At 39.0% G+C, this 18927-nt stretch overlaps 1 protein-coding gene across 1 annotated transcript in view; it reads right to left on the reverse strand.

The window, feature by feature from the left end:
• The window catches only part of HSD17B12 (hydroxysteroid 17-beta dehydrogenase 12), a 166734-nt gene that overhangs the window by 45043 nt on the left and 102764 nt on the right, over positions 1 to 18927 (reverse strand). The window contains exon 4 of the mRNA XM_028111182.2: positions 13842 to 13949. Coding sequence (XP_027966983.1) covers positions 13842 to 13949 — 108 coding nt within the window. The remainder of the gene's footprint in view (positions 1 to 13841; positions 13950 to 18927) is intronic.

The following is an 18927-nucleotide window of genomic DNA, read 5'->3' on the forward strand; positions in this document are numbered from 1 at the left end:
CTAAGAAAATTCGTAGTTTGAAATAACTCAATAAGCATTCTATATTTAGCAGTAAGCCAGTCACTTGAGGCTGAGTCTCAAGATTTTACTTGCACAACTTGGTGATGATGGACTGAACAACATCACTGAAACTTATCTAAAAATCTGAAAACAAAGGACAGTGGCAAAGCAAACTGTACTTAATTACAATTCATGCCCCATTTGAACAGGGATTATATCTAAACATAACTGATAACTGCAGGTCCAAATCCATTTTTAATTTATTCAACAGGTTCTCTACCCAACAAGTTCAAGGAATGGATTCTATAAAAGACCTTTTAACAGTTAAGGCTAAATTAGTTAAACGTGAGGCATTACGTTGCCTTGACTTTGCTTTACCCATCAGTAGAATTATAAAGGATGAATAACTCACAGTGTGACTAAGAGAAACAACTAAAGTATCCGTTTAAATGCTACAAATAAAATATTTGTTACAAAGTCAGTTTAAAATAACAGAATACTCAAGGAAAGGTCTTGCCAAATTGTAATATTCTTCAGGACTGAAGAAAAATTCCAACATCTATATAGCCAACCCCATCTGCCTTCCCTCTCCTGGATCTAGAAAATTTTCTGTTTTCAGATTTCTTTCTAGCCAATGGAAATATTAATGCTCTATTTTGAATGAAGAAAACTGAATTGTATAACTATAAATCTTTTAAAATCCAGATTTTTTTTTTTTAAATCTGGGAACCCTATAAGCAGCACATTTGACTTCGTAATCGTAACATGAACTGCAAGTACAAAGTTGGGCTAAGGAAGCCCACAAAAAACAAAGCAAGCAGGGAAATGTCACTCTGATTATGGCTGCACCAACAATAGACAATCTTCAGATCTGTTTCTAATTGACCAAAGGAGAGCTATCAAAACCACCTACTTATACAGTGAAAATGTGAACATCTATTTAACATCGTTCTAAAGGAAAACATGTTCAACACTGAGAACTTGAGCCCAAGTAAGTCAATAGAATCACGTATAAGGGCTATGTTATTATAGCCAAAACTACACACAGAAAAAAAAAAACATTAAAGCTAGAATAGATCTTTCAGAGCATTAAGCCCAGTTTTATGAGGAGGAAGTGCATGCCAAGGTCACACAGGCTATTTGTCCTATGCTAGGGCTTAGGAATCTTAAATCCCTTTCCTGTTTTGTTAATTGTACTTTTTGCTTGTGAAATAAACACTACCCAGAATCTCTCTACCGCTGGCCATCACTTCAGAGTGCAGAGAAAAACAACTGTTGCTCTCAAATAGCTATTTCCATAAACTGCACACTAGTGCAAATCTTTTGAAAAAGGCAATCCCATTGCAATTTTATTTTGAGACATGAGGTGGCAGCAGTAACCAAAGGCAGACGGAAAGCTTTCAGAAATTGGAAAAGGAAGAAAACAGGCTTTGGGTAGGAGTGAAGGATGGAAATATTTCCATTAAAATGTAATCTCATTAAGAATGGGTGTGTGCAATGCCATCTTTATATATTACAGGATTCATTATAGAATTCACCAAACCAAATAATGCCACAAGTTGTTCCAACATTATTCAGATCGTTGGAAATCCCTTCTAAATGGTAGCCATTTAAATTGGCATTAAATATGTTTAGTAGTGAGGGTCTTGTTCTTTTTTTTTTAATTCTTCAAGTAAGACACCAGAGACAGATTTAAAAATTTTTATTCAGTGAGCCGCAAAAACCTTTCACTCATGTGAAAGACACTGAGTCTTCCCGAAAACAAAGGATGTCCGTGTAATCTCAGAATTCCAACCAGGACTCCAACAATCACCACAGGATCACGAACAGATATAAAATCTTTTCCATCAGTTTCTCATTGGAGTTCTAAGATAAGAGTTCAACAGAAGAGATGAAGCAAACAGAGAGCAGAGGTCACTGACAGACCAAGAAGAAGGACAAGGTAAGTGGGAAAAGAAGGAGGTGCTGGGCAAAGGAACAATCCTCAGAGAGCCGACCCTGTCTGGGAAGAACTGTCAAGTGCACTGAGCTCAGCAGCAGCCCCCACGCCCCCCATGCGGAACTTTTGAAAACACGGATACTGATAAAGTATTGCATTCTAAAGACTCAAAGTCCAGAGTAATTCTGAAATGTCACATAAATATTCTGTATCATACTATTGCTAAAAATCATTTCCACATCTCCTACTTAAAAAGAACATACACAAGATTTCTGTTTCTTCTAGATTCTCTTGCTGTTCTTTCTGACCTTACTGGACTTAGAACCCTTTACCAAAACTAGCTGCTTTTGAGATAATGATGTCATTAGAAAATCAGATATCTGATTAACATAACAATAAAAAATTTTATTAAAAAAATAGAAAATCAGATATTTGGTGTCTGGGTTGGGCATGAGGGAGGGGCAAACAATAAATTACTAGAAAATAAAAATCCATTTGAACTTACACAATAAAAACCAATACAAGCAACAACCACACACAGAACACCTTCAACCTGCTTTTTCCAGATTAATCAGAGGCTTAAGAAATTAAGGTGGTATAAAAGTACATCACCTAATGGTTGGGCTTCCCAATATATGTCAAGTAATGCAAAGTATTCCTGATTTCCTACTCATCATATCAAAGTACAAATGTTAAGGTAATTTCAGTCACATTTACAGTGATATACACTAACCCAGTTCAAGCACTCAAATTAAAGCCTAGAGATGTGGAAAACCTCTTACCGTTCATTAATAAATGGATTAGGAACAAAATGCTACCACTTCATTATACTTCAAAACAAACTGAATTTTTTAAATGTAAACTTCAGGAATTGTGTATATGCCAAAAGTAGGGGGAAATCTCTCCTGTCTTAAGCTTTTGAACTAATAGGGTCTGCATCTCAGAGTCCATCAGACACAGGTTTTGGTCCTGGCTCTCCTAGGACCAGCTCCTATAAGAGGCAAGTGATTTCACCGCAATCAGCCTCAGTTTTCTCAATGTCCTTATATATAAAATAGGGCTAATAATTTAAGAAAATAAGATGCTATATATCAAATCTTTAACCCAAGGCCCAGAACATATCAATACGTTAGTAAGTGGAGGAAGAAGAGTTGTTATTTTTGTTTGGTCACTTCTTCAACAGGTGGTTATTGACCTGCTCTGTAGCCAACACTGTTCTAGGTGCTGGGATGCAGCAGAACAGGCAAGGTCCCTACTTTCATCAGAGGTGGGCAGCGGCACAGTGCAGACACGGAAAGACCTCTCTGGGCCTCAGTTAGCCAGAGGAACTGCTTGTACTGATTAAGGGTAGACCAGTTGTTCCTCTCCCCTCTCTTTCAAGTAGATCCAGCCTGACAGTCTACACAGAGTTTGCAAAGTGAGGCAAAGAAAATTCCCTCTTTGCCTTACTTAACATATTGCTGTAGCTAGCACATGTTCATATTCTGACAGATGATATTTGGAACACCATGTAAAACATTTTGCAAACTTTACAGTTTTCATACACTTGTGAGTAGCAATTTCTAAATAAAAGAGAGTTTACAAGGCTTTACATTTGCAGCGCCTTTAATCAGAAATTGAAAAGTTAAGACTGAGTCAGAAGCAACACAACAGAACATTTCATTTCCACTGTTTAATTATAAATTGCTATGTGATCCTCATTACAAAACTAGGTAAGATCTGCCATCCATAAATGTGGAAGAAAGGAGGAAAGAACGATGACACGAGGTTGGTAGTTAAGTCTTAGCAAATGGGAGGAACATTCGTCAATTTCTTGAATTACTCTTCTATTTACATTTCTGAGATCACAGCTAATTACCCAGTTTTAAGTTAAAGGTTCTGCTTTAATTAATATCATTAGTGGTTTTCAAGTGAAAGGAGATAAATTTGAATTCTAAGTCTTATTCTCACTTTAGAAATCCAATTTCATCCAACACATCTAATGGACTAGAAGGCATTATGCTTAGTCTGACAATGTTCCTTATGAGTCTCCTAGTCGTAAAAAGAAAAAAAAAAAAATCCATGTACCTATTCCATGTGCCATGATTGGTGACACCAGGCTTCAGTCTCATTCAACACGAAGGAGGGCACAGACGCCAGAGATCCAAAGATCTATTTGAACCTCCACTTGGATTTCTCACAGCTCTCTCAAGTTTAACATATCCCAAAGTGAAATCATCATTTTCTTTACAGAATTTGCTCCTGATCCAGAGTTTCTTGTCTTTGGCAAACAGCACACAGTTGTTCAAGTCAGAACCTGCAAGTTTCTAATTACTACTTGTATAATCCTGGACAATGTATTCAACCTCTTTAAGTCTGTTTCTTGTCCATAAAATGGGCACAAAAATAGGAATGCCTACCTTACGGTATTGTCGAGGATTGCATGAGATTCATTAGCATGGTGCCTGACATATAAAAGCACTTAAGGATGTTGACAATAACGATCCAGAAAAACCAAGCAACGGCTACTGTTATTGATCACTCCTTCTATCAGACAAAACCTTTGATGAGGACCTTCCATCAATAGATGTTGGTCCTGTTTCTATTTCCTAAACATCTCTGCAGTCAATCTACTTCTAACCATTCCCACTGCCCACATCCTAAAGTCACCACCATCATCTTATGTTTTGCTGCTAAGAGAAGCTCACTGGTCTCCGTTTATTAATTCTTGCCCTCTTCCACTCGGAAGTCAGAATAATCTCTCCAAAATTTTAGTATGATGTCAATTTCCTGCTTACACTCTACAATGTCTACAGTGTCCTTCCATTAAGCCTACACCTATTAACCTGATTTTCTAAGCCTTTCGTGATCTGGCCCTGCTCAGTCTCCTGACTCTGGCCACTGTCCCCTTTGCAGTCCGTGCTCTAGATCTACAGGTCTTCCATCAGCTCTTCCAAGCTGCCAAGCACATTTGCCTCTAGGCTTTTCTTCTCCCTGGGATCCCTTCCCGCATCTCTTCTCCCGGGGCTGATTAGCCTTTAGGTCTTAACTTAAATAATACTTTCTCAGAAACCATCTCTGACACTCTCCACTTCCTCAGTAACACAGGCTTTCAGTAGGTGCAACACATTCCCAAATACTTCTTTAGGAGCTGTCCTCCATGAAAGCAGAAACACTATCAGCTTCATTTACTGTGGTATCTCTGGAATTTTACTTGTTGAATGAACTGCTACATGAATCAAACAACAAATAGGAAAGGAAAGGTACCCTATAACGAAGTATTTGTCTTGGATTCCTGGGGTAGAGGTTCTAAACCCTTGCAATTTCCAGGATGACAGGAGTTTCTTTGTTATTCATGGTGGGTCTCTGGATCGCACCTGAGTTTATGCTAATGAGATGAATCAGGATGGGGCTTGGTCACCCAAAAGACCAACTATATGACTAGAAGGTTAAGGCTTTGAGCCAGCTCAACCTGAGAAAAGGGAGGAGGACTGGAAACTAAGTTCAGTCACAGAGCCAGTGATTCAATTAATCATGCCTACTTAATGAAACCCCAATAAAAACTCTGGACACTGAGCTTCTTGGTTGGTGAACATCAATGTGCAGGGAGGGTGATGCATCCTAACTCCACACTGAAGCACTGAGTTCAGAACCCTCTTAGAACTTGTCCTATTTGTCTCTTTATTTGGCTAGTGTTAATTCCTACCCCTCGTAATTAAATATTAAACTATAATTGTGAGTATAGTGCTTCCTAAGTTCTGTAAGATGTTCTAGCAAATTATCAAACCTGAGGTGGCCATGGGAACCCCCAAATTTGTAGCCAGCTGATCAGAAGTGCAGGTGGCCTGGAGACTGCTGAACTTGCAGTAAGTGTCTGAAGTAGGGATGCTCTTGTTGGGGACTGTGCCCTTGAACTTGTGGAGTCCATACTAACTCTGGGTGGTAGGGACAAAATTTGATTGCATTACAAAAGGGATGTTTTGGAAGTGACTGAAACCCCTAGAAGGAACAAAAATCATATCCTGGTATAACAGGGAAGCTCCACCCTCTCTGCAAGCTATCATCTCATCATGCTCCTGTAAGCCTTTCCTATAGACTCAGCTAACAGCTTCTGCCCTTTCTTGAGCCTGAGTCATTTTATACCTGAGCTATAGGGGTGGGGTAGCAGGGGGAGAGATGGGTAGTTATTTCCAAACACATGAAACTTATCTTTGGTGTTCTCTCAACTAACTTTAATAGTCTTTCTATTCTTTCTCCCTTTCTCTGCACCCCACTGATCACCAGCCCACCACTATAGTTTCCTCTTCAAGTCTCTCCTTTTCCATTTCAGAATGATTTTTCCATGTCTTTCACTAACTACAATAGCCATTTCCTCCATGTGACTGATTCAACAAGAAGTAAACCAGTAATAAACTGAATGTATTGATCCCAATGAGATGTAAATGAAGATGTCACTGGCCCTTTCCAAGACATTTTATCATTTTTTAAAAAGATTTTTTTATCCATTCATTTGAGAGAAAGAAAAAGAGAGAGCAAGCGAGTGAGAGCACAAGCAGGGGGAAGGATCAGAGCGAGAGGGAGAAGCAGACTCCCCGCTGAGCAAGGCGCCCAATGCAGGGCTCAATCGCAACCCCAGGATCATGACCTGAGCTGAAGGTAGACACTTAACCGAAACACCAGGAGCCCCCTTCAGAGACATTTAAAAAGTGAACTTAAAGCTAAGTGAGTTTTTTTTTTTTTTTTTTTTTTTGAGAGAGAAAGAGAGAAAGTGTGTGTGTGAGAACCAGGAGTGGGGCAGAGCAAAAGGGAGAGAGAGAATCTTCAGCAGGCTCTGGGGCTTGATCTCACAACCCTGAGCATCATGACCTGAGCTGAAATCAAGAGTCAGAGGCTCAATGGACTGAGCCACCAGGCGCCCCTTCAAGCTAATTTCTAATTAGTAAAGTTCCTGAGGGGAGCAAGAAGCTAATAAGTAGCTTTATAAATTTCTAAGCCCTCTGAAGAAGCAAGACTCTTCTACTTGTAACTTCCTTCATGAGCTGGGACTGGGAAGCTGCACAACTCCTAACAAGTTCCTTCCTTCCCGGAGATCCCAGAAGAGTTTTCCTCAACCCAGTTCCTCCAGCCCTTTGGCTTTCTCTCCTCAGCCTACACTTATACCTCTTCCTTTGATATGCTGGGGACTGAACTATAAGGAAGCCATCTCTGGATTCCAACCCAAATAACCTAGGAGTTTGCCATTTGGAAGCTAACTGGCCCTTTCCCCCAGTAGCTAATAATACTCTTGGGTCTTCTGTTAAGAAGCTTTAAGGACTTACGTATAAACAGAAATAGAGTAGACTGATCTGAACTATTCCTCTCTGCTCAAACCATATTTTAGGATGTATATTCTCAACATTCGACTATTCTCTATCCTAGAACATTCTGGAAAATATCAGTTTTAGGGGAGAAAAATGGAACACATATGCCTCCCAAGTATTTCCCTTATTCCATAAGGTTGGATGGGCAAGGGTAACAAAAAAATATTTTTTGCATTTAGCCAAGGAGAAAGGAAGGACACTAATAAAAAAATAATCTATCAAATATATAAGTGGAGCAAGTATTCACTTACAAAGGGCATGGGAAGAAAGAGAATAGTAAGTTCTAGTCCGGCTTTTGCAATAAATCATTTTTTACAATTAATTGACTTTTATTATCTATACTATGTTAGACCTATAGTATTGTTATTATCTATACTATGTCTAAACTACTGTTAATACTATGCTATTAAAATACCTCTTGGGGCGCCTGGTGGCTCAGTCAGTTAAATGTCTGCTTTTGGCTCAGGTCACCATCCCGGAGTCCTTGGGATGGAGCCCCACGGCCTCGTCAGGCTCCCAGGTCAGCAGGGAGCTGGCTTGTCCCTCTCCCTCTGCCCTTCCCCCCACCCGCCCCCGCCCCCGCCTCATTCTCTGTACCTATCTCTCTCTCTCAAATAAATAAATAAAATCTTTTAAAAATGAGGCCTCTTAATAAAATTATGGCACTGCGTATAGACAGCAAAACGTCAATAGGTAACAGTCCTGGATATGCTAAGCCAGCACAGGGTCACATCAGCCTGTACCAACTGATTCTCTTGATTCTGCAACTTACACAAAGCACGACAGTATGTGTGGAAAAGACCTCGACAGCATCTGGCATGGGGAAATTCCTGGTCTAGGATGCATTAAGAGCTTGAATAAAGCAATGATTGATTTTTTTTTTTAATGAATCACAAACTAAATATTTTTTCCAAGAGGACCTTTTTATTTTTCTTCTAGAATAAAGAATGTCACTTTTTACAGGTTAAAAAAGTCATAGTAGGGGAATTTGAAAAAGTATTATTTGTGGCATACTTCAAATCCAAGGTTACTCTTTTGGCTTTGGTAAACTATGCCTCCTGCAATGTATTGTGCAAAGTCCTCCAAAGCCATTTGGAGCACGCATGAGAATCTCTCCTGAGGAATAAAGTAAGTAAGCGTTATAGCAATCGTATTTTGTTAACTGATTGTTTGCTTATTCAAAGCAGTATTGATGTCATTTTCTCTAAATAGTTCAAGTTTTTTAAGCTTTCTCAAATCTGTGTTTCTTGGCATTTGCCTGAAAGAAGACAGCAGATGCTTACTTATTTTACATAACAGAGTTAAGAATCCAACTTCTCCACCTTAAGCATTTATAGTCTTATCAAGTTACAGTGACCTTTCTGTATAAATTCAGACAATTCATAGCCATTTTCTCCCCACTTATCTTACTGAAAACTTGATGTTTCTTTCATGACAAAGGGCCTTAGCATTTTCCTTTGTAACTCTTACAATACTAATTTTCTTAGTAAGCACTGACTATATACTTTAGTGGTTAATGCTATTCAAACAGACGGAGTACAGGTTGGTGATTTATTTTTCATTTTATCATTACCAGTTTCATTAATACTCAGTAGAAAAAAATCCTTCCTATGCCTTCATATGGATTGCAAGGTCTTACTAGAAACCGATCTACATGCTTATTATTTTAGGAAATGTTAGAAAGGTGAGACTGACATTAAGCAGAGGAGGAAGGAGAATTTCCCCCTTCTCCTTACAGAGATGGAGTTATGTGGGATCTGGCTGGGGAGGAGAGGGAAGGTGAAGGATCTATATACCCAGGGAATTATAAGAAAAAAACATCAGACCTACCCCCCACCCCCGACAAGTTCTATAGTGTTATGTCCACACTAGAGAAGGAACTGTAAGATGAGAGTTGAAATATGACCTGGTGATAACATTTAGCTCATAAAGGTGTTTACATTTACATTTAAGGTGTTTTTAATAGTTCCCTCAAAAACCTTGACATATTAAAATTACAGTGCAATATATCTGTTAGTAACTGTCAATAATTATGTACACCTTATGAGTAAGGAAACCGTTGTGGTAGAGTAGGAAGAAAACCAAGCATATAACCAAAGAATAAGATAATGTATATGAAAATGGTGTTACAGACTTGAAAGGATCATGTAAACATTAGCTACAATTATTTTTATTATTGATTTGTCACCAAATAAAAGTTTAAAACAAAGTTGTATGTGTGTGTGTGTGTGTGAATCAGTATTCAGTCAGAACAGTCTGATTACAGTAAAGCTTTAAAGCAGGGTCTCTCAACCTCAGCACTATTGAGATTTCAGGCTGAGTCTTTCCTGTGAGGGTCTGTCTTGTGCATTGTAGGATGTTTAGCAGTATCCCTGATCTTCACCCACTCAGGGCCAACAGAACTTCTCCCACCTCCTCCCTCAATTAGTGACAACTAGAAATGTCTCTGGACATTACCAGATAATGCAAAACTGCTCCTGGCTGAAAACCATGTTAAAGCATAAGAAAAATGTAGAAATTATGGCCCTCTCACACAAATTGAGGATGAGAAGACAGCCAACGTGAGCTAGAGCGAAGATGTCCCTCACCAGGCACATGTGGCTATTGAACACTTAAAATGTGGCTAATCTGAATTGAGATATGCTATACGCATACCATACACGCTAGATTAGAAGACTTAGTATGAGAAAAAGAATGCAAAATATTTTAATAAATTTTTAACAAGCAAATTTTAAATTTGCTTCTCTTTCTGGGACCTCTATAAAGCAAATTAAAAAAATAAAATATTTTTTTATATGGATTACATGCTAAAGTGATATTTTGGACACAGTGGGTTAAAATAAAATACATTACTAAAATTAACTTTATCTGTTTATTATTTACCTTCGAAAAATGTGGCTACTAGAGAAGTTAAAATTACACATGTGGCTCATGTTATATTTCTATATTTCTATCAGACAGTGCCGAACTTGTATAAAAAAATATCCCTCCTTCATGCTATATATTCCAGGCAGCCTTTGATGACAAGGGAGGGAACTAAAAGAGCTCTGTCCTCAGTTTTCTCTTTACATTCTCCATATTCTCCTTGGATGATCTCCAATCTCAATGCTTTGATGAGATTACTACTTATAGATAACTAATCTCCAAACTCTATCTTCTGTTAAGAGCTCTACTAAAACCTAGATCCAGGGCAATGGCTGGCTCAGTTGGTAGAGCATGTGACTCTTGGCCTTAGGGTCATGAGTTCAAGCCCCACATTGGGTATAGAGATAACTAAAAATAATAATAAACTTAAAAAAAGAGAGAGAGATCCCTATGTTTAAAAAAAATAATACATAAATAAAACCTAGATCCATATACCCAACTATCAACTTAACAATCCCACTTGGACTTTCTGGAGGAACTCCAAACTTAAATGATCCTCATTCTAAAAAAGATTCCTCCAGGAGCCCCCATTTTAGTAAATGGCCGCATTGACTAGGTTCTTTTTTTTTTTTTAATTTTTTATTGTTATGTTAATCACCATATATTACATCATTAGTTTTTGGTGCAGTGTTCCATGATTCATTGTTTGTTCATAACACCCAGTGCTCCATGCAGAACGTGCCCTCTTCAATACCCATCACCAGGCTAACCCATCCCCCTACCCCCCTCCCCTCTAGAACCCTCAGTTTGTTTTTCAGAGTCCATCATCTCTCATGGTTCGTCTCCCCCTCTGACATACTCCCCTTTTCTTCCTCTCCTGTTATCTTCTTCTTTTTCTTTTTTCTTAAAATATGTTGCGTTATTTGTTTCAGAAGTACAGAACTGTGATTCAACAGTCTTACACAATTCACAGCGCTCACCGTAGCACATACCCTCCCCAATGTCTATCACCCAGCCACCCCATCCCTCCCACCCCCAACCACTCCAGCAACACTCAGTTTCTTTCCTGAGATTAAGAATTCCTCATATCAGTGAGGTCATGTGATACATCGCATTGACTAGGTTCTTAAGCCAGAAACCTCAAAGTTGTCCGTGACTTCTCTCTTCTTCTTCATCCCACTTGCAATCTCTTGCAAAGTTCTGCTTCATTTACTTTCTAAACACTTCTGGAATCCTCCTTTCTCCTACCCCACTGGCTAGACCAAGTCACCATCACTTCCCCTATATCAACTTCCTCTTGCCTTTACACTCTTATTACACCCTGCCCTGTCCTGCCCTTCTCAAAAGTGCTGTCTTTCCTATTAGACATTATACTACATGAGGTCAGGCACTTTCTTGTTCATTGCTATGTCTCTAGTTCTTTGACGAATGAATGAATGAGTGAGTGAGTAAAGAGGGTACAAACTGCTAACTCACAGGTTGCAATTTGCTAAGGAGCTGGACCACAAAAACAATGGTTCCATTAGCATCTGAGGCCTGGAAAATATCAGTCTTCATGTCTAAATGCGCACTGATGTGTTGATACATGTCCTAGGATTCTAGAAGTGGGGAAAAAGTGCTTGGGAACCATGTGCCCTGTACTCCATCCTTAACAGATCTCTCTGTTGTGCCTAAACTCACACAGTAAACTTTCTATACACGGAGTCAGGAAAGAACAGCTGAAGAGTGCCTTTTACAATCCTCTAGCCCCGTGGGAAAATGATTTTCCATCTTCAGTGTCACAGTCCCAGAGTATTCACAGTTTCAGTTACCCAGTGACAAGAAGCTAAAAGTTATGCAAAGCTTAAAACAATCATGAACTTTTCTGAAAGAAATTATTCTCTAAGATTACAAGTTCAAGGTAAGTCTCTTCTCATTGGGGATCCTCAATCTATCTCCATGCCTAAGCAGGCCTTCGTCCCCCAGTCCACGCATGACTAGTTTGAAAGGGGTGAGGACAGGCTATGGCAGTATCTATCCTAACTAGTAAGTTATAGCTGCTACTGATTAGAAAGTTTTAAAAAGTCTAGAACTTTATAGATGTTAGTGGTGTTTTGGGTATTCCAGAATTAGGCTAAGGAAGAGGAACCTGTAAAAGAGTCCAGGCAATATATGTATTTAGAGAAGAACATGTAGACACAGAGGCAAAAATCAGACCCGTGTCTCTATTCACTTTTTGCCATGGGCTCTCCCAGCAGAGGGAGAGTAGTGGTGTGGGTAGGAAGGGCAATGGTGCTATGTGAAATGGACCAGGCAGGAGCTGAAGTGGATACAATGTCAAAGCCAGAGGGAACTGCAGGTCCAAGGGCACTAGGTACTAGGCTATGTGTGTTTAACTCTTTTCTTTTATTGCCTTATGAAGAAATTATACAAAAGACCATTCTTTCAGAGTATGAGGAAGGGAGGTGGGGGTCTTGACTAAAGAAATGTTAGGAAATGTTTTTTTAAAGTATTTTCTCTTTTTTTTCCTCCTTTGATAACCCCCAAAAGAAAACGATGGCAAATTACCAGGTTAACACCAATTCAGCCAGTGGTATAAAGAGATTTAGTAAAGAAGCAACTTTTTTCTGAACTAAATGCTTTGTTTCTTTCTGGAAAGGACTCAAAAAATGGTGGGGTACCTTTCCAAAGCCCACTTTTCCCCTTAAAATCTGGTGAATTTTTTCCATAATAATTTCCAAAACTTGCCCTACCTCAGCAAAAGCACTGGTTTTTGGTAATGAGAGTCAGATAGCTGAGGTATAACAAAAGGGAGTAGTAGACTCAGGAAAAACAAACAGAATCTCAGTTGTATTGCTTGGTCTTCATGTGACCTTAGGCAAGTCTCTCAGCCATGTGTTCCCAGCTGGGGTGATCTCACTCCCAACAGGACAAAAACTGGTTCAGGGGTGGGCAGTGTGAGATCTTATGCTTTGTCTGTTGAAGCACAGAGAGACATAGAGTGCGTAAACAAGACATACAGTGTACGTGTGGTGTTAAAATTTCATGAGAGGGAGGATTAGGGGAAAATAATGTCTAAAAAGCCTCCTAGGGTAAGAGGGTAGTAACAGGCTGAGAAACCTTTCCCTTAGCCTTCCTTCCTCAACTGTCAAAAAGGGTCAGCATCACCCACCTTAAAGAATTATTATGCTATAACCATATCTAAATACACATAAAAGAGGGGCACCCAGGTGGCTCAATCGGTTAAGCAGCTGGCTCTTGATATCAGCTCAGGTCATGATCTCAGGGTCCCAGGATGGAGCCCTGCATCATGCTCTGAGCTCTGTGGGGAATCTGTTTGAGATTCTCTCCCTCTCCCTCTGCCCCTCTCCCGGCTCACGTGTGCACATGCATGTGCATACTCTCCCTCTATCTGTCTCTCAGATAAATAAATCTTTAAAAATACATACATACATACATACAAAAGAGAATGAGAGACGGAAAATAAAGCAGGCAGAGAAAATAACCCCCAAATTGTAAAAACAGTCATTAAAATATAACTAAAAACAAAGATTCAAATGTATATAATGTCATCTAACAATCAATTGTATTAAAAAAACAATTTTCTTCTCACTACTCACTTTACTGACTGAATACCTAAGATCCGAAAAGAAAACGTACATAGTAAAAGTCAAATAAAAAGTGCAAGACGAATCTATAAATGTGGCAAAGATACGAACCTAAAACACCAATTTTAAGACCTGCCAAGCTTGTTTTAATTTTATCATAAATATCTTCTGATGCAAAGTCAACAGCAATGGTCCTTGTTTCCACTTTGAATTTTTCTCCTAGGAAAAAGCACAAATAGAGAGAAGGAAAATTATAACATGGCAATTAAGATTAAAGCATTTGATGATATTACCTTTTCAAACTCTTCCCCCCGCCCCAATATGATACGAAATTTAGACCAGAATCATGTTAGCAATCATGAGACCATCTAAGAGATGATACAGAGTCAACACAATAATTCTGCAATAAAAACTCCAATGTTGCTACAGAGCTGGCTGACTGTTCCTTAATCAGTTCTCCTTCTATAAATCAATAATGACTCCTTTTTAGACTCTTAGGTACAAATAGTAAAACATGATTCGTATCATAATGTTATATACTCTTTAAATATCAGTTTTTTAATTTTAATTGCAAACTGATGCTTCATAATTTCATAAAGAAGTCTTTATGTTGCAAAATGTTTTAAAGGGTGTATATAAAAGTCCATCTTATTAAAATGGAAATAAAATGAGTATGATCGTCATGCAATTTAGGGCCTTGGTTAAGAGTTAATGGTCACCACATTAAAAAACCCACACAAAATGCACAGTGACAGAGCTACAAAATGACAGAAGACAGTCCTCGGTGTTCTACTTTGCTCAGGACAATGGAAGTACACACAGAGCTAATGGAAATCACACAATGAGAAATGGGACTCTGGAGAAACCGAACTTACTGAGGTAATGTAGAGTGTTCACTTCCGCCCTCCCTCGTGAGTCCATTTGAGAAGGCATGGACTGTGAGGTCCCGCAGACACAGGTACCAATTTTAATTTTACCTATTTGCTAAATGACTTTGAGCAAGTCACGTATCTTCCACGAGCCTCAGCATCCTCTCCTGATAATGAAAGTAATGCTACCCAACCTATGATTCGAGGCTCAAGTGGTATCCAGTGGTATACAGAAGGCACTCCATAAATGTTAAGTCTCCTCTCTCCTCCACTAACCCCGCTCTCACTTCACTTAGTGCAGTTCAGGTGGCTAAGAATGTTTACTCTTTGGAACTTGATAAGAATTCAAAAGAATTCATTTAAAAATCCTGCTTCCAAAAAAATAAATTTTTCTTCATTTGAAGTCAATGTTGGCTCATCACAGAGTCTGCAACATTAATCCACAAAGGACATTGCCATTCTTGATCTAAAAGGAGTTCTGCCTACGAATGAAGAGCTGGTTCACAAGAGATCTGTTTCTTAGTTTCAGTGAAAAGTATTGACCTGAGGTAGGAATCCATGAATAAACTGGAGAGGAGAATATGTGACCTAGAAAATACCTATCTGGTGTTGGGGCACCTGGGTGGCTCAGTCGGTTAAGCGTCTGCCTTCGGCTCAGGTCATGATCCCAGCGTCTGGGGATTGAGCCCCACATCGGACTTCCCACTCAGCAGGGAGTCTGCTTCTCCCTCTCCTTCTGCTCCTTCTCTCTCTCTCTCTCTCTCTCTCACTCACTCTCAGATAAATAAAATCCTTAAAAAAAAAAAAAAGAAAATACCATATCTGGTTGTTAAAGGCACACTTAAATTCCAGTGTCAATGAGTTACTGTATGTGTTCATGTAATGGAGAGCCACAGACCAAGGTGTCACTTCACAACAGCTCATCCAACAGGTCTTATTATAAATGCTTCCAGGATTTACCACCAGTAAGTAGAGAACACTGCCCTTATTAGAGAACACCACCCACAGATTTACAAGAAAAAAAAAGACCCAAATCAAAATGCTGAAGGGTACCTTTTATTAAATGTAAAACTTCATTCAGGAATGAAATGAGATAAATTTATCTATTTATTTTGAGAAAAACAAAGCATGTTTCCACACTAGTGCTATATACTGACATTTAAGAAAAATCTCTCTAGTAATAAAAGCCACCTCACAACTCCTGAATCAAATTTACTCTTTTAAGTCTCACAGGATTTGGGGAATATACTTATAATGTAGAGTCTTGTATAGATAGGCTGCTAAACATATTCAGAGACCCTTTTGGAAAGAATGTTATTTTAGTTAATAAGAACCCTCAAGTAAGCTTTTCTTTGTACTCACATTAGGATAAGCAAAATGGCTTCTGATGCAAGCTTTTCAAGATAAATCCAATTTTGAACTTGCACCTGGATTACCCTGAATCATGTCCTAGTGCAGTTAACATTGCTGTTCTACCTTTTCTCCACTGCCTCCATCATGAGCTGCTTCTTCTGCAATGTAGGGCTGTCTGATCACGTCCCCCACCCCCCACACACTTCCAGAGCTCCAGCTGGCTTACGGTAAGAGTTACAGTCTGCAGCAATGGCCTAATACCACTCTGAACTGACCTCCACCTCCCTACTCTCCCCACTGTCCCCGGCTCTAGCCACATAGGCCCTAAGCAATTCTCTCTCTTTTTCTAAGATTTTATTTATTTATTTTGAGAGAGAGAGAGAGAGAGCGCATGTGCGCATGTGATGGGGGTGGGGGGGGAGGAGCAGAGGGAGAGGGACAAGCAGACTCCGTGCTGAGCACAGAGCCTGTCACAGGGCTCGATCCCAGGACCCTGAGATCACGACCTGAGCTGAAATCAAGAGTCTGATGCTTAACAACTGAGCCACCAGGGTGCTCCTTGAGCAATTCTTTAAACTCAGAATGTCCCCCAAACACATTCAGGGCTTTTGTACTTTATGAAGGATGACAATGTGGCATTCCCTCCAGGCTCTCCATTTACTTAATGTCTCACAATAAAATCTTGTGGTTGTAAATTCTTAAAGAACTAAAGAATGCCATTATTAGAATACTACACACTGTTATGCAAAGATATTCCTACTGTCAAACCACTTGGTATTTGAAATTGGACAGGCTGGCATCCTGCTACTTAAAATTGTGGCCAAATACAATCATGCCCTCCTCACTTTTTTCAGATTGAAGTGATTCTGAGATGGTCTTGGCCCACTGTTTCTTAGCCTAGTGGCAAAGACCAAAACCTAAGAAGCAAAATCTGATGAGTGGTATGGGCTGTTCAAGGCAGTCAACTCACCAGAAATGGAGGCAGAAAATCAGCTCTGGCTTATGGAGAATGAAGCTAAGAAATAACTGGGATGATACCATTATTCCATTTTTAGCTACTAGTCCACTGAAAGCTACCCAACTACAATGGTAGAATAAGAGAAATATTATTTAAAACTATAGAGCTATAGAATACTGAACATCCTCACAGCCTCAAGCATTCCAGCACTTCCAAGCATGGGTGCCCTGTTCCTCCAGTCACATGGCTGATTTTTACTCAGGATTGTAAATTAGTTCAAGGTTAAGTCTGGAAAGGACAGAGAAGAAACTGTACTTATAAGTAGGCTCAAGATGCTGCAAACACCTCTCAATATTTAAACTAACACATCTTTAGGTTCATGCCTAGAAAGGTCATGAAACATATTCAGAATAGCCTTATGTTTAACATACTTCTAGGTCTGGCCATCATTATTTTTATTTTGCTCAACAAATTGACATCTCTCAAATTTAACAGTCTTTCCCTAAGAATAATTGTATAGGTCTTAGAAAGACTCCTCATTTTTCCTCTGTGTGCCTGGGGAAAGGGGGCCTGAGAATGCTAGAAAAGAAATCTAATCTACATAAACTCATGTATTATTTATAATTTTTTATTAATAAAACCAAAAATAATATATTAATTCTCATTTGTCCCTACATCTGCTCCAAATAAATGATCAGTTTTCCCCCTAAGTTTCAGGTACTATCCATTATGAAATTCTTATTATATTTCACCCTTCCCCATCTTTTCCATATTGTGAATTTCATCATTTAAGATTCAAGTTATGTCACCAGCCCTGTGGACTGTCTTTTCAGGATTCCCATTTCCTCCAAGGTAAAACTACTTACTTACTCTCTCGGCTATGTTCCTAGAGACCTTCTACATAACCTTAGTAAGCACCGTAATATGCTATGCAAACAGTCTATTTCCTAACAAACACAGATCGTTCTCTGTCATCTTTGTATATCCAGCACCCACCACAATGCCTGGCATATAACAGAGGTCACTCAAATGTCTGCCGAGTGAGTAAATACATCAAGGCTGACACAGCCCATTTATTAAAATCACCTTCTCAGTAACTTCTGAAACTCTTCCCTGTAGAAATAAAACTATACGCTGGTAAGAGATGTCCACTATGAGGCATAACAACATAAAGTGCTTACTGTTAGGCATTTTAAAGCATTAAGATAAATTAAGAAAAACTCAGTCCTTCCATTTGTCCTGCATGAGTTGGACTATCATTCTCATAGAGGCAGAAACATTTGAGAGTTGTAGGCAACGATCCAGTCTCATGAATAAAGTACTCTAGGAGCTTAACTCAGGGCACAGAGATGAAGGCTGGAGATATTTTAGTCATGGACCACTCTCCCTATCCCCAGTCCTGAAAAAGATAATTAGGGGAGAGGAGCGACTCTTGGGGGAAATAGTACTATATTCAACACTTACCAATTTTAGCTTCTTAAATCTAAATTCATTAAATGTAATTTAGAACCATAAAAATATATTGCATGGTTTTAAAAACCCCTCCGTTTTCACATAAAATGTTTTAGAGTATTTAGAGATGTAAAAAGCAGAATGAGTCTTTTGTACTTTTTCTAATTTTAGGAGGAAAACAAAGAACAAAATGTCCCCTAACTAAATTCCCTCTACTTCCCTCCTTTTGCTATTTTCCTTCTTTTTGCCCCCAGGCCTTACCATCTCCCTCCTCCCCTACCCCTCAGGGTGAGATATCTCCCCACAGAGAAAGCCTCTTTTGTGTAGCTATGCAGAAACGGGTGATTGTGCCCTAGAAGGAAATAATTCATCTGACTCCATTTTTAAAGACCCATTTGATTATAATTATCAGAGATGCTACACAAATAATGGTCCATTTCTTTTTTTCATTGCCCTTGAAAACACTCTCATGATCATTTTAATCTCATATGAAGAGATCCACTTTCAGTCAAATAAAAAAAATCCATCATAGCATCACCAGGATTCCATCCCAAACCAAGTATTT

Source organism: Eumetopias jubatus, unplaced genomic scaffold (genome assembly GCF_037043125.1).
Source record: "Eumetopias jubatus isolate StellerSeaLion01/CBP00866 unplaced genomic scaffold, mEumJub1_p1.0 scaffold_13, whole genome shotgun sequence".
NCBI lineage: Eukaryota > Metazoa > Chordata > Mammalia > Carnivora > Otariidae > Eumetopias > Eumetopias jubatus.